Genomic DNA, 14,616 nt, shown 5'->3' on the forward strand with positions numbered 1-14,616 from the left:
GCCATGGACATATTTTACCTTCAAGGCTGTGATTATTTAATAATCAATGACTCGTACTCAAATTTTCCAGAGGTTATCAAATTATTTGATTCAATAACATTCAGTTGTCAGGGCAACGAAAAATGTATTTGCCAGGCGTGGCATACCAGTCACTGTTGCCACAGATAATGGACTGTGTTTTAGCAGCCTGGAGTGGTTACAATTTGCCAATGACTATAACTTCACACATGTAACTTCTAGCCCACTATACCCGCAGGCAAACGGGAAAGCTGAGAAAGGGGTGGAAATTGTGAAGCAGCTTCTCAAAACAGCTATGGAGGACAGAAAGGACTTTGACTTAGCACTGTTAGCATACAGAGCTACACCATTGTCATTGGGTCTTTCTCCAGTACAACAATTGATGGGATGAAGAATACTTATTACGTTACCAACTCTAGCAGTTCCAAACAAAGATGAACAAGTCGTAGGGCAGCACGGTGGCGCATTGGTTAGCACTGTGCCTGCGCGCCGAGCAACCCAGGTTCGAATCCCTCCCCCTGGGTCACTGTTCATGTAGATTTTGCACATTCTCCCGGGGCTGGTTTAGCTCACTGGGCTAAATCGCTGGCTTTTAAAGCAGACCAGCAGCACGGTTCGATTCCCGTACCAGCCTCCCCGGATAGGCGCCGGAATGTGGCGACTAGGGGCTTTTCACAGTAACTTCATTGAAGCCTACTCGTGACAATAAGCGATTTTCATTTTTCATGTCTGTTTCACCCCCACAACCCAAAGATGTGCAGGACAGGTGGCTTAGCCACGCTAAATTGCCCCTTAATTGGAAAAAAATGAATAATAAATTGGGTACTCTAAATTTACCAAAAAGATGATGAACAAGTCGTGCATAAAAAATGCAGAAACTGAAGAGTAAGCAAAAGAAATATTACGATTAAAAACTCCAAACCACTACCTACACTCAAAGAAGGTGATATTGCACGCATTCGGAATCCTGAAGGTGGATGGATGAACACTGTGAAAGTACTCAATGATCACACCAAGATCATATGTGATCAGAGCAGAATCTGGAAAGAATTTTTGTCGAAACATAAGAGACCTCTTGAAACTCAAACAACCTGTTACATTCACAGAATCAGCTACCACGAGTCAATAATCCATATTTCCTACAAATGACTTTCCAAAAGCTAAATTGTCAAATGTACCAAATAATTCAAATACACTGTTGTAACATTAAGAAGGTCTACAAGACGTTGAAAACCTCCAAATAGATTAAATCTGTAAATCTAACATTAGTTCTATCATTGTTGACATGCTGTATAATATTGTAAACAAGAAAATGCATAGCCAACATTTTTCTCAAAGAAAGGGGATGTGACATTATACAAATGTACAGTGTGTGAAGAGTTAATGTTATGTTAAGCCTAGCCTCTAGAGGGAGCTAAGGAACAGTACTATAACTTGCACTGACTCTTAAACTAAGGGGAGGAATTTAGACTGGAGCTGAAGAAGGTAAGATTCATAGTGCATTGCACAGTTAGTTAAGATATAATAGTTATAATTAGTAGATAGAGATAGTGTTAGTGAGCATAGTTTAATTCTTGTGAATTAATTAATTTGTGAATTGTGTAAAGTATATTGTTACTCATAGCATGTGTATTATTTACAGAAATGATGCGTTGTATGTTTGAAAAATCTCATGGAAAGGGGATGTAATGATATGCAGCATCAGTGTATATAAAAGTATATATAAAAGTGTATATAGCCTCTGACCACTAGGTGTCACGCAAGATAAACAGGACACTGGAACCAAGCAGAGCCAGTCTTGATCAGAGTTACAGAAGCTGTGAATACTATAGTTAAAAGATTCACAATTTGGTTTGCAATACTTTAGTTTATCCAAGATTTATTCAACATTAAATAACTAGTCTTGAACTAGATGTACTGTCGTGCACTTGATTAATTTATTATCACATTACACAAATATAACAGAGGGGCAGTCCCATCTATAGTGGAGATGGAGTCGCAGAGGCAGTGAGTACATGAGGGGTTGTCGGCGAGCATCTAGCAGCTCCAGGTGCAGTTGGAGGAGTCCAACTGCGTGCAGGAGCAGGGGGTGCTGCGGACCATGCGCGCCAGCCAGAGCAACACCACACGGGTGCTGTCCGCGGTGGAGGCATTGGGGGTGGCGGTTTTGGCTATGGATCAGTATGCCCAAGGCCTCTGGCATTCTGTGCAGGTGCTGGCTGAGGCCTAGGACAGGGCTGCCAGCTCCCAGGCAGCCATGTGCCAGAGCTACTTGGAAATTGCAGCAATGCTTCTGAGCGTGGCCCAGTCACAGCGGGCCATGGCTGGGAACGTCAACGGCATTGTCCAGGGGCTGGCCAACATGGCACAGACACAGGAGGTCTCCCTGTCCCAGAGGGAGATGGCACAGTCACTGACTGATGTGCCACAGACCCCGAAGGTGGTGGTATAGTCACAGTGTGATGTGGTGCAGTCGAGGTGGAGATGGCCCACTCCCTGTACTCCATGGCCACGAGCATGGGCCTCCAGGGCTGGCAGCGGCAGGTAGCCTCAGGGGATAGCTCCACTCGCACCCCCATCACATGGAGTAGCCTGGGAGCCTAGGGCACCCCGAGAGAGGAGAAGGTTATGGTGTCCGTGCCGGTGACTCCCGCATTTGAGGTGCTGGAACACTGCAGCACCTGGTACCCCCCCCCCCCCCCAACTCCTGTCCCAGGTGCATCTAGTGGGCAGCGGGTAGAACAGGGCGGCACCATGCTACCTGGAACACCGGAGCAGCAACAGGGCCCATTCAGGCTCTGTTCCTCCAGAAGATGGCTGCCAAAGGGGACCAAGGTCACAGGGCGGGAATCACAGCAGGCCACCTCCACTCTTGACGTACCGTCTGGGGATCCACCCATACTATGTGTTAGGACCCATAAAGACAGAAAACCAGACACCATTTAACCTGGCATGGACGCAGGGCACAGATTCATTGTAGGTGCTTGGGCACATATCTGTAATATTTGAGGCAGCATGGGGTGCAGTGGTTAGCATTGGGACTGCGCCGGTGAGGACCTGGGTTCGAATCCCGGCCCTGGGTCACTGTTCGTGTGGCTTCACATCCACAACCTAAAGTTGTGCAGGTTAGGTGGATTGGCCATGCTAAATTGCCCCTTAATTGGAAAATAATATAATTGAGTACTCTAAATTTAATACATATATGTATCTGTATATACGTTTGCACATTAAACACCTGTTTATACTGTTGAAACCCGCCTTAGTGCACTGGCAGATGGGTGGGCTGATCTGGGCTGGCCACAGAGGGGATGCGGGGTGGAATGGGATGGGCGGATGTTCCTGGTGGGCTGGGCTCCCCACCCTCTGCACCCTCGCCCCCCCACTAAGCGCCACCCCAAAGATGCGATGGGACTGTGTGATGGAATGGCCAGCTCGCATGCAGGGATCACCCAGGTGGATGGTGGAATGGGCAACCGTGAGCAGGGGTCAGACTTTGACAAGCGATGCAGAGCACCAGAACACAACAAAACAGGTTGTCATCATCCTCCGCTCCATGGATCAGACCCGTTGTTACTGCCAACCCAGGACCCACATCCCGTAGTGTGTGGAAGGTATGTACCGCAGAGGGGGTTGCAGGCAGTGGGGTGGCAGGGGGAGGAGTGAGTGGATAGGGGTGTGTGGGAGTGGAATGTGGTGTCCGTGCCCCTGGCCAGTCGCCCCCCCCACCCCAGTCGTTGAGCCTGGATGGGATCAGAGCCTCCCGTGTACATTGGCCCTGGCGCACACATCGTCATATGAGAGTTCCTTTAAGAAATGGGTGTTTATAAATGGCTGTGTATATAAATATCTGTAGTGAGTGTACCTTTAAGAAATGGGTGTTTATTACTGCAATGATGTCAGAGAGTGGGCGGAGTCGGGCTGTCTGTCAGCTATTTACTTTCGTTTCAGGCTGTTTGCTGCAGGGTGTGTTTTTAGTTTCGTTTTCAGAGCTGGATAGCTGCAGTCACAGCCAGAAGGTGTATTAGAGTCTCTTTCTGTAACTTAAAGACTGTAAATCGACCCTTTTGTGATTTAAAACTAATAACTGCTCTCAGTAATGACTTTAACCTGATGTGCTTCTGATAAAGGTTTTGTTTTTAAGTCGTATAGATGTTAAAAAGAAAAGCATAAAGGTTAACTTAGTGTTGTAGTCATTGGGGGTTGTATTTGAATTAATGATTGCTAAGATGTTCACTGTATGTTTTAAAAAGGTTAACTTGAGTTCATAGAATAAACATTGTTTTGCTTTAAAGAAGTACTTTTCCATTTCTGCTGTACTACACCTGTAGAGTGTGCCGTGTGCTCCCCATACCACAATCTATTAAAAGTTGTGGGTCAGGTGAACTCCACGATACACTTTGGGGTTCTCTGAACCCTGGCCCATAACAACATCCTGCGGCCTCTTATGCGGCATGGTAGCATAGTGGTTAGCACTGATGCTTCACAGCGCCAGGGTCCCAGGTTCGAGTCCCAGCTTGAGTCTCTGTCTGTGCGGAGTCTGCACGTTTTCCCCTTGTCTGCGTGGGTTTCCTCTGGGTGCTCTGGTTTCCTCCCACAAGTCCCGAAAGATGTGCTATTAGGTGAATTGGACATTCTGAATTCTCCCTCAGTGTACCTGAACAGGCACCAGAATGTGGCGACTAGGGGATTTTCACAGTAACCTCATTGCAGTGTTAATGTAAGCCTACTCAGTAAAGATTATTATTATTATCCTTGCCCTACCCCATCCTTCTCGACCCTCTCCTGCGCGATGTTGTGGAGGATGCAACAGGCCGCCATGATGTGGGCAACCCTCTCAGCGTCACACTGGAGAGCCTCTCCAGAGAGATCCAGGCACCTGAACCGCATCTTCAGCAGGTTGAAGCACTGCTCGAGCATGCCCCTGGTCGCTGCATAAGTGTCATTATAGCGGGTCCTGGCGTCAGTCTGTGGTCTCCAGATAGGTGTCATCAGCCACGACCGCGGTGAATAACCCGTCACCCAGGAGCCAAACCCCCCAGCTGGGGAGGCGTCTCGAACATGTCAGGAATCGTCGAGTGTGCCAGGATGAAGGCCTCGTGCACACTGCCCGGGTACCGGCTACAGACGTGCATATCCGCTGCACATTCATCAAGTGGACCCCTTTCCGGTTTGTGTAGAGCAGTCTGTCATCTGCAGGTCGGGCATGCATCCTGTTGATCACCCCCTGAACCTGGGGCATCTCAGCAATTGCGGTGAACTCCGCTGGGGGGGGGGGGGGGGGGGGGGGGTTGGCTGAGGTGATGAGGTGGGGGCACTCATACGGCCGCTGGCACTCTGCAGAACCAGGGGTCAAGGTGGGTGGTTAGTGGAGCGCGCAGCAAGATGGGCTGCCTTGCAGTCCCCGACAATGATGGTACTTGCCTGGACACTGCCCCAGTCTGGTGGGGGTCACCCTGGCCACATGGCCCTTTCCCCTGTCACCCTCGCCCTCCTCCCTCCGCCCCCAGCCCTGGCAGGGCCCCAGCCAGCCCGGCCAGTGTCCAGCTTTGCAGTCCACGGTCGTACCTCCATGTCCTACCTCCTTTTTCATTCATCAGCCACGACCCCAGTTTCACAATTTTTAAAAGCACAAATGAACCTTGCCATCGGGAATTCGGCCCATTGGAGGCAGAAAATTGTGGAGGCCCTCGAGAGTACCGGGTCAGACCTGCTAATGATTTTCCAATGGTGTTTGCTATGTGTGCGTCCTGGAACGAATTGACACGCTGTCGAGGTGACGGAAAATTGCAATTTGGCGTGAAACTGGCGTAAGCCTCGATTTCAGCGTCAGTACTGATTCTCCTCCGCTCTATCACCTATCCCAATTTCGGCGTCGGCTGACAGAGAATCCTGCCCACATCTACACACATTTATAAATATTTTGTCCCAAGTGCAAAATTTCCCTAGTGTTAGGAATCTACCCTCAAGAAAATAACAATGAAGTTTTGTTGCGTCAACTAAATAATTTATTGCTTTGGAAAGGTAAAGTGGAGCTATGGAAACTTTGCTAACAGTATACGGATGAATAAAATTATGGTCGCCCCGAGCAATGCAAAAAGCGCAACAACTATACAACTAATTAAACCTACAGTCACTAGCAGTTCTTCTATATTAACAGGGCTGTGTCCATCATACTTGTGGGCACATAAGCACCTGCAACCCATTAGTAGAACAGTGATAACAAGTGTCAAGTGAACTGCCAGTAGTATAATGACATCGCGTTCTAGGTGGCCTTGAGGGAGCTGTTGTATTGGGGCCTCTGCTGGCTGATCTTTGTGGACCACTGTAAAACAAAGCAAAAAAAATGGTAATATCTTCAAATCAACCCTAATTCAATGATAGAAGGCAAAATACTTTGCAGCACTTTCAACCTGCAAATCCAAGTTGGTTGTTTGCAGCTAAAGGAAGACATCAGGTACAAAGAATTACTGAACACCAATCATTATTGAGCAACTGTTGTAAAGGTGGATAAGCAAGCAGAGCAGATAATTTGCAGACAAGAATATTTCACATATATGGCAATGATACTCATGAGCAGCCAACGTCAATGGTGATGACTGAGGGTAATTGAGAGAATACCCTTTGTTGCCTTAGTTCAAGTGAATGTTAAAAATCCTGTGACTGAACAGGATTGTGATGCATAAGAAAAGTTTTCAGCTGCTTTAAAGACAAATGCAGATTTCTGATCGAACTTCCTGCATGCAAACATTTGATTGGAATTAATATAGAACAGTATTGTGATTGCTGCCATCACCGTTTTTCACATCCCTGCTGCTATCAAACAGATTAGACATGAAATAAATGGACCACGTAAAACCTACAGCAAAGATAAATATCATTTTGACTAGTTGGTCAATGTCAGTTTCTAACTAACTCTTGCCATCTTATTACTTGATCCTTCTATTCCCCTCTTCTTCATGAAGCCTTTGCCCAAATATATCAATCTTTAACCACTCCATGAGGTCTGGCATTCCAGATTTTCAATGGTTGCTGGATAAAAACACTCCCTTAAATGTTTATTTGATCTATTCCTGACTGTTTGGTATTTCTATCCCTTTGTTTTGGGCGGCTATTGAAGCCCCACAATGTCAGGGGACTCCTCCAATATCCCAGAATGCCTCCTACCCATGGGATGCCCCCAACGGCACAGGAATCCCTTACCCACAGGTCTCCCCCAACCTACCAGACACCCCATCCCCAAAAAATCCCCAACCACATGACTCCCCTACCTACAGGACACCCAAACCCACAGGACTGCCTTACCCCCAACTGCCCTTACCTATGGGACTCCTCCCACCACACTGAACTCTCTCAATCCAATGGGACTTCCTCCAAGGCCATCTATCCCACCCACAGGATCGTTCATTGTGATCATGGTTGTTCATTAAGTTCAATACCCTGATGTTGACTTTCCCCTCCCCCCCCCCCCCCACCATAACCCTTGACCCCTTTAGCCCCAAGAGCAATATCTAATTCCTTCTTGAAATTACACAACATTTTGGCCTCAACTACTTTCTGTCATAGTGAATTCCACATGTTCACACCTCACCTGAGCCCATAAGTGCCCCTTATCCTCAAACTGCGACTCCTCGTTCTAGACTCCCCCACGATCGGGAACATTCTTTCTGAATCTACCCTGTTAGAATTTTATAAATTTCCATGAGATCCCCCCTCGTTCTTCTAAACCCCAATGAATATAATCCTAACCTCTCATCCTAATCCTAATCCTCTCATGTCCACATGTCCATCTTTGGCCTGCTGAAATGTTCCAGTGAAGCCCAACGCAAACTGGAGGAACAGCACCTCATCTTCTGATTAGGCACGTTACAGCCTTCCAGACTTACTACTGAGTTCAAGAACTGCAGTCTGTGAACTCTCTCCTTCACCCCTTTTGTATTTCTATCAATTTATTTTCATTTCTTCCATCAATCTGTTTTTCCTTCATGATTGTCTTGCCTCCCTCCACTAGGTCATTTTGTTCTCTGTTTCTAGTTGTCCTTTGACACACTGCTTACCTTTCTTCTGCCATTAACACACTGTAATCTTTTAATGTGCCACCATCAGCACCCTTCTTAGCCTTGATCACCTCCATTTACATTCTCTTTGTCTTTCTGTCCATCTTTGTCTATCTCCACCTTTCACTGGCCCCCTCTCCAGCTCTACCACTCCACACTCCCCCTCAATAACAGTATAAATGCGATCCTATTTCCAGTTCACTCTAGCTTTGACAATGAGTCATCCAGATACGAAATGTTAACTCCCTTCTCTCTCCACAGATGCTGTCAGACCTGGTGAGATTGTCCACTATTTTCTGTTTTTGTTACTGTGGTGAATGTCACTGAGTAATTCACACTGTATTTATCAATACTATTGTAAGCGCAGTAGCGTTATCCGACCACTAGGGGGAGTAGCTCTGGGAATGCTCAGGAGTTTATACAGGGCTCCACCCTTGGCTCCACCTACGACTCCTCCCCCTAGACTGCTATATAAATAACCGCGTCCAGAGCCAGCCTGAGTTCATCGAGAGTTCAACGGGTAACAGGCTGGCTCTGAAGTAAGTAGATTAAAACCACTGTTCATATCTGAAAGCACGTGTCTCATGAATTGATGGTTCCATCAGTTACCCCAATACCCTTTGACTCACTTATCAATCAATAATCTACTTAACACAGCCTTAAAAATATCCAGTGACTGCCTCCATGCTCCCTGGGGAAGAGAAAAAGATTTGCTAATGTCGTCCGATATTGCTAATCGCAGCCTTCAAGTCAGGATAGGGATGTGTATATAAAATTACCTTTCTCTGTTAAATTGACAGTTTCATTTGTTGCAGAAGTATTTTTATGTTCCCCCAGGCTGATGACTTCACTGACCTGAAATGCATAAATGTTGTAATCAATGTGAGTCATCAATAATAAAAATAAGTGATAGTTGGGGTAGGCTTCAGGAAATCGTGCTCGAGGTGCCGAGTCTCATACAATGGGAGCATAAACTCAGAACTGTTGCCGGAGATGAGTAGTCTTGCACACGTTAATTCTACAAGACAGAAAATTGTGTTGGGTGCAGTGATCTCAATGGCAACTTCCACTTTGCAAAGTTATGCAGCAGGAGCAATATTTTGTAAACTCTACTCCATTACATCCAGCAGCTGTCAGAAATACCAAACTCAAACTTTCTGTTATCCATTCCACAGAACTATTCCACCGTCTGCATTTTAGTAAGCAGCACAGTGTATTTGTACTCCAATGCCCAAAGTTAGAGAGATGTTGGAGTCAGGTGGGTGAAGGTAATTCTTCCCCTGACAATAAATTTGAGATTTGGCTTCCAGGGAATGAGGTTCTGAACAATAGCACAGGCTATAAGGGACGAAAATGCCAACGAGCAAGTCCCGGTGACACACTCCTTGGCACCCATTCCATGTATTCATCACTCTGCTGTGATATATTTATTAAGGCACTAAACCTCAGCATAAGCGAAGTTAACTTCCCACTTTAAAGTTTAAGGTTTTGCCTTGTTGCACAATCTGCAGCTATCTTAAAGATCCTGCCATTGAATTCACAGGTCTAGTCCAAGATCTACAGGATGAAAGACTTTGGAAGTCTGCTTACTGTTGTAGGAAAATGCAATACCCAATTTGCATTCAGCAAGGTTTCACAAGCAGCAATGACATAATGACCAGATAATTTGTTTTAGTGATGTTGTTTCCATAGAATCCTGACAGTGCAGAAGGAGGTCATTCGACCCATCGGATATACTTATTGACCAAGGGAAGGATGATCAGTTCCTGGCTGCAGGCCAATTACTCCTCGATAACTTCATTGCAGCATGTACTGACAAGTTACCGACCCTCTGAAAAATCACCTTACAAAGGCCCACTCCCCCAGAATATCCCGTAACCCCGCCGAACAAGCACATCCTTGGAATCTAAGGAACAATTTTGCGTGGCCAATCGACCTAACCTGCACATCCATGGATTGTGGGAGGAAACTGGAGCACCCGAGGAAACCTACGCAGACACGGGGAGAACATACAAATGCCACACAATCACCCACATTTGAGGAATAAATATTGGCAGTGCATTGAGGCATCCACCCATTATTCTCAAATAGCACTAGGGGCGGAATTCTCCGACCCCCCCCAATCACCCAGGGCCGGAGTAAATCCCGCCCCCGCCGTGGCCAGAATTCTCCGCCACCCGGGAATCAGCGGGGGCGGGAATCGCGCCGCGCCGGTCGGCGGGCCCACTGCGCCGATCGTGGTTTAAACTACCTCTGGTGCCGGCAGGAGCAGGCGGCGCGAGCGGGTCCTTGGGGGGGGGGGGGAGGGGGGGCGGGGCGATCTGACCCCAGGGGGTGCCCCCACGGTGGCCTGGCCCGCGATCGGGGCCCACCGATCGGCGGGCGGGCCTATGCCATGGGGGCACTCTTTTTCTTCCGCCGCTGCCACGGCCTCCACCATGGCGTAGGCGGAAGATACCCCCTCCACTGCGCATGCGCCGGGGTGACGTCACGGATTGTGCGCTGTGATCGCTGAAGCTCTGGCGTTGTTGCTGGCCCAGGTGGCGAACTTGTCCGTGCTGGCATCGGTAGTGAGGGCGCCGGTGCGGGTACAGACGTGGACTCCGGGAGCTTCTCTTCTGGAGCTTCATTCCTGTGGATCGGTGAAGGGGGGATGGCGGGCGGGAGGGAGCGCGGGAGCCATATAGGGGCGGGGGCGCTGGTCATGGTAGGTTGGGCTGGATATGGTGGAGGGGCAGTGGTGGTGGTGGTGGAACCGGCGGGCGCCAGGTCCCGGAGGGAGACCGTATCCTGTCGGCCATTGGGGTGTTCGATATAAGCGTACTGGGGGTTGGAGTGTAGGAGCTGCATCCTCTCTACCAGAGGATCTGACTTATGGCTCCTGACGTACTTTCTGAATAGGACTGACCCCGGTGTCTTCAGCCAGAACGGAAGCGAGGCCCCAGAGGTGGATCTTCAAGGGAAAACAAATAGGCGGTCATGAGGGGTCACGTTTGTGGCCGTGTAAAGTAGGGACCTAATAGAGTGGAGCACATCGGGGAGGACCTCCTGCCAGTGGGAAACTGGGAGATTACAGGACCACAGGGTCAGTAGGACGGTCTTCCAGACCGTCGCGTTCTCCCTCTTCACCTGCCCGTTTCCCCTGGGGTTATAACTGGTAGTCCTGCTCGAGGCGATGCCCGTACTGAGCAGGTACTGACGCAGTTCGTCGCTCATGAACGACGAGCCCCGGTCACTGTGGACATAATTGGAGAAACCAAACAGGGTGAAGACACTATGTAAGGCTTTAATGACAATGGCGTGGTCATGTTGGGGCAAGGGATTGCAAAGGGGAAGCTCATCAATAATATTGAGGAAATATGTATTGTGGTTATTGGAGGGGAGGGGCCCTTTGAAATCGATACTGAGGTGCTCAATGGGCCGGGATGCCTTTATCAGGAGGGCCTTATCTGGTCGATAGAACTGCGGTTTACACTCGCACAGATCTGGCAGTCCCTGGTCATGGCTCCGACCTCCTCGGTGGAGCAGGGCAGGTTGCGGGCCTTGATATAGTGGATAAGCCAAGAGACCCCCGGGTGGTAGAGGTCATCATGGATAGCCCATAGTCGGTCATCTTGCACGCTGGCGCATGTGCCAGGGGACAGGGCAACTGGGGGCTCGTTGAGCTTCCCAGGACAATATACTATATCGTAATTATAGGTGGAGAGTTCGATCCTCCACCTCAAGATCTTATCGTTCTTGATTTTTCCCCGCTGTGTATTGTCGAACATGAAGGCTACCGATTATTGGTCGGTGACGAGGGTAAACCTCCTACCAGCAAGGTAGTGCCTCCAGTGCACTATGGCTTGGGCCTCCTTCTCGACTGAGGAGTGCCAATTTCGGAGGTGGTGAGGGTGCGCGAAAAAAGCGCTACCGGTCTGCCTGCTTGATTGAGGGTAGCGGCGAGGGCAACCTCTGATGTTTTGCTCTCCACCTGGAAGGGGACGATTCGTCCACCGCACGTATCGCGTCTTTGACGATGTCCGCCTTGATGTAGCTGGAGGCCTGGCGGGTCTCAGTTGCCAGTGGGAAGATGGTGGCCTTGATTAGTGGGCGGGCTTTGTCCGCATAGTTGGGGACCCACTGGGCAGAATATGAAAAGAAACCGATGCACCTCTTCAGTGCCTTGGGGCAGTGGGGGAGGGGAAGTTGCAGGAGGGAGCGCATACAGTCAGAGTCGGGTCCTAGAACCCTGTTTTACACAACGTAGCCGAGGATAGCTAGTCTGGTTGTGCGAAAAACGCATTTCTCCTTGTTGTATGTGAGGTTTAGGGTTTGGGCGGTTTGGAGAAATCTGTGGAGGTTGGCATCTTGGTCGTTGGCTGATCATGGCCGCAGATGGTGACATTGTCCAAGTACGGATATGTGGCCCGCAGCCCGTACTGGTCCACCATTTGGTCCATTGTTCTTTGGAACACCGAAACCCCGTTTGTGACGCCAAAGGGGACCCGGAGGAAGTGGAAAAGGTGGCCGTCTGCTTCAAAAGCCGTGTAGTGGCGGTCCTCCGGGCGGATTGGGAGCTGGTGGTATGCAGACTTCAGATCCACCGTGGAGAACACCTGGTAGTGTGCGATCTGGTTTACCATGTCTGCTATCCGGGGAAGGGGGTACGCATCGAGGTGCGTATACCGGTTTATGGTTTGGCTGTAATCTACAACCATATGATTCTTTTCCCTGGTCTTGACGACCACTACCTGAGCTCTCCAGGGGCTATTGCTGGCCTCGATGACTCCCTCCCGCAAGAGTCGCTAGACATCGGACCTGATAAAAGTCCTGTCCTGTATGCTATACCGCCTGCTTCTGGTGGCGACTAGTTTTCAGTCAGCGGTGAGGTTTGCGAAGAGTGGGGAGGGTTGACTTTTAGGGTCGCGAGGCTGCATATGGTGAGTGTGGGTAGGGGCCCCCTGAACATCAGGGTTAGGCTTCTGAGGTTGCATTGGAAATCTCGTCCCAATAGGAGAGGAGCGCAGAGGTCTGAGAGCACATATAATTTAAAATTGGCGCACTCGGCGCCCTGTATTGCTACGGTTGCGGTAGTGCACCCTTGGATTTGCACCAAGTGCGACCCAGAGGCGAGGGAGATGTTTGGTGCGCCGGGAAAATTATGAGTGAGCAGCGTCTTACCAGTGAAGCTCTCTGTGCTCCCGGAGTCGAAAAGGCAAGAAGGCGTCTCGTGCCTGGACGGTCATCATAGAGCTCTGGAGGTGCTTGGGTCATGACTGGTTCAGGGTGACTGCACTGATTTGTGGGTAGCCGGCGTGGTCAGAGGTGCTGGGGCGGCTCCGCGATGGCTGCCCTTGTTGATTGTACGCGTCGAGCGGCGTAGCAGATGGCTGCCAAGATGGTGGCCCCCATGGATCTCTTGCGGCCGGCCGCGTGGGGGAGGATGGCCAAGATGGTGGCCCCCGTGAGTCGCACTTGCTGTGAGGGCTGGAAGAGGGCCGCCCCCACGGATAGTACGAGGCTGATGACGCATCTGCAGGGGGCGGAGTCGGCAGACAAGATGCCACACTTCGGGGTCTGCGGGCACGCGAGTCTGAGGATCGGGCCTGTGAGTTAGAGGGCACGATTCTCCGCTGCCCACGATGGGTCGGAGAATAGCGGGAGGGCCTTCCCGATATTTTTCCCACCCTCCCGCTATTCCCCCCCCCCCCCCCCCATGGCCGTCCCACGACACGAATCGCTGCTCACCGTTTTTTACGGCGAACAGCGATTCCCCCCCAGGCCGATGGGCCGAGTTCCCAGGCCTTTACGGCCGTTTTCACGAACGCAAACACACCTGCTCTCACCGTTCGTGAAAACGGCCGCAAAGTGCCATCCCGGACAACCATGGCACCGATTGGCACAGCCGTGCTAATGGGCATGGGCCTGCAATCGGTGGGCACCGATCGCGGGCAGCGGGTCCGATACCCGTGCACTATTTGTTCCTCCGCCGCCCCGCAGGATCAGTCCGCGGGACGGCTGAGGGGCATGACGGCCTGCGCATGCGTGGGTTTGACGCATATGCGTGATGACGTCATCCGCGGGTTGGAGCCGTCCAACCCGCGCATGCGCTGCTGACGTCATCGTGCGCGTCAGCCGCCGTGACGCTTGCCGCGCGGGCATAGCGACGGTCGCTAAGCCCGCGATGCCGTGCTTCACGGTGCCGCGCTGCTAGCCCCGCCCGGGGGGGGGAGAATCGAGTCCCGGGAGGGGGCGTGGAGGCTGCCGTGAAACACGGCCAGTTTCACGGCAGCCTTTACGACTCGCCGCATTTGCGGAGAATCGCGCCCAGAGTTCTTGAACTTGGCCAGGCAAACTTTGGCAAAATGTCCTTTTCGCCTGCAGCTGCTACAGTTCGCATTATGGGCCGGGCAGTGCTGCCGGGGGTGTCGGGACTGGCCGCAGAAATAGCAGGGTAGCCCCCCATGATGGGCAGGCGGCCACGCGGCACAGGCCTGGGGTAGTCTTTGGTCGGGAGTCTACGAGGCGGTCGCATGGTCAGCCGGGAACACGTTAAGGCTCT

General features: G+C 50.5%; 1 protein-coding gene across 2 annotated transcripts in view; it reads right to left on the minus strand.

Annotated features, from left to right (window-relative positions):
• Positions 1–6,017: 6,017 nt before the first annotated feature.
• LOC119977471 overlaps positions 6,018–14,616 on the minus strand; it is a 60,468-nt gene continuing 51,869 nt past the window's right edge. For both annotated transcript variants that reach the window (XM_038818444.1, XM_038818433.1), the window contains 2 exons: positions 8,852–8,927; positions 6,018–6,340 (listed from right to left, as the gene is read on the minus strand). In XM_038818444.1, the coding sequence (XP_038674372.1) occupies positions 6,051–6,340; positions 8,852–8,927 (366 nt within the window). In that variant the 3' untranslated portion in view covers positions 6,018–6,050. The remainder of the gene's footprint in view (positions 6,341–8,851; positions 8,928–14,616) is intronic.

The sequence above is a fragment of the Scyliorhinus canicula genome, chromosome 1, assembly GCF_902713615.1.
Source record: "Scyliorhinus canicula chromosome 1, sScyCan1.1, whole genome shotgun sequence".
Taxonomy (NCBI): domain Eukaryota; kingdom Metazoa; phylum Chordata; class Chondrichthyes; order Carcharhiniformes; family Scyliorhinidae; genus Scyliorhinus; species Scyliorhinus canicula.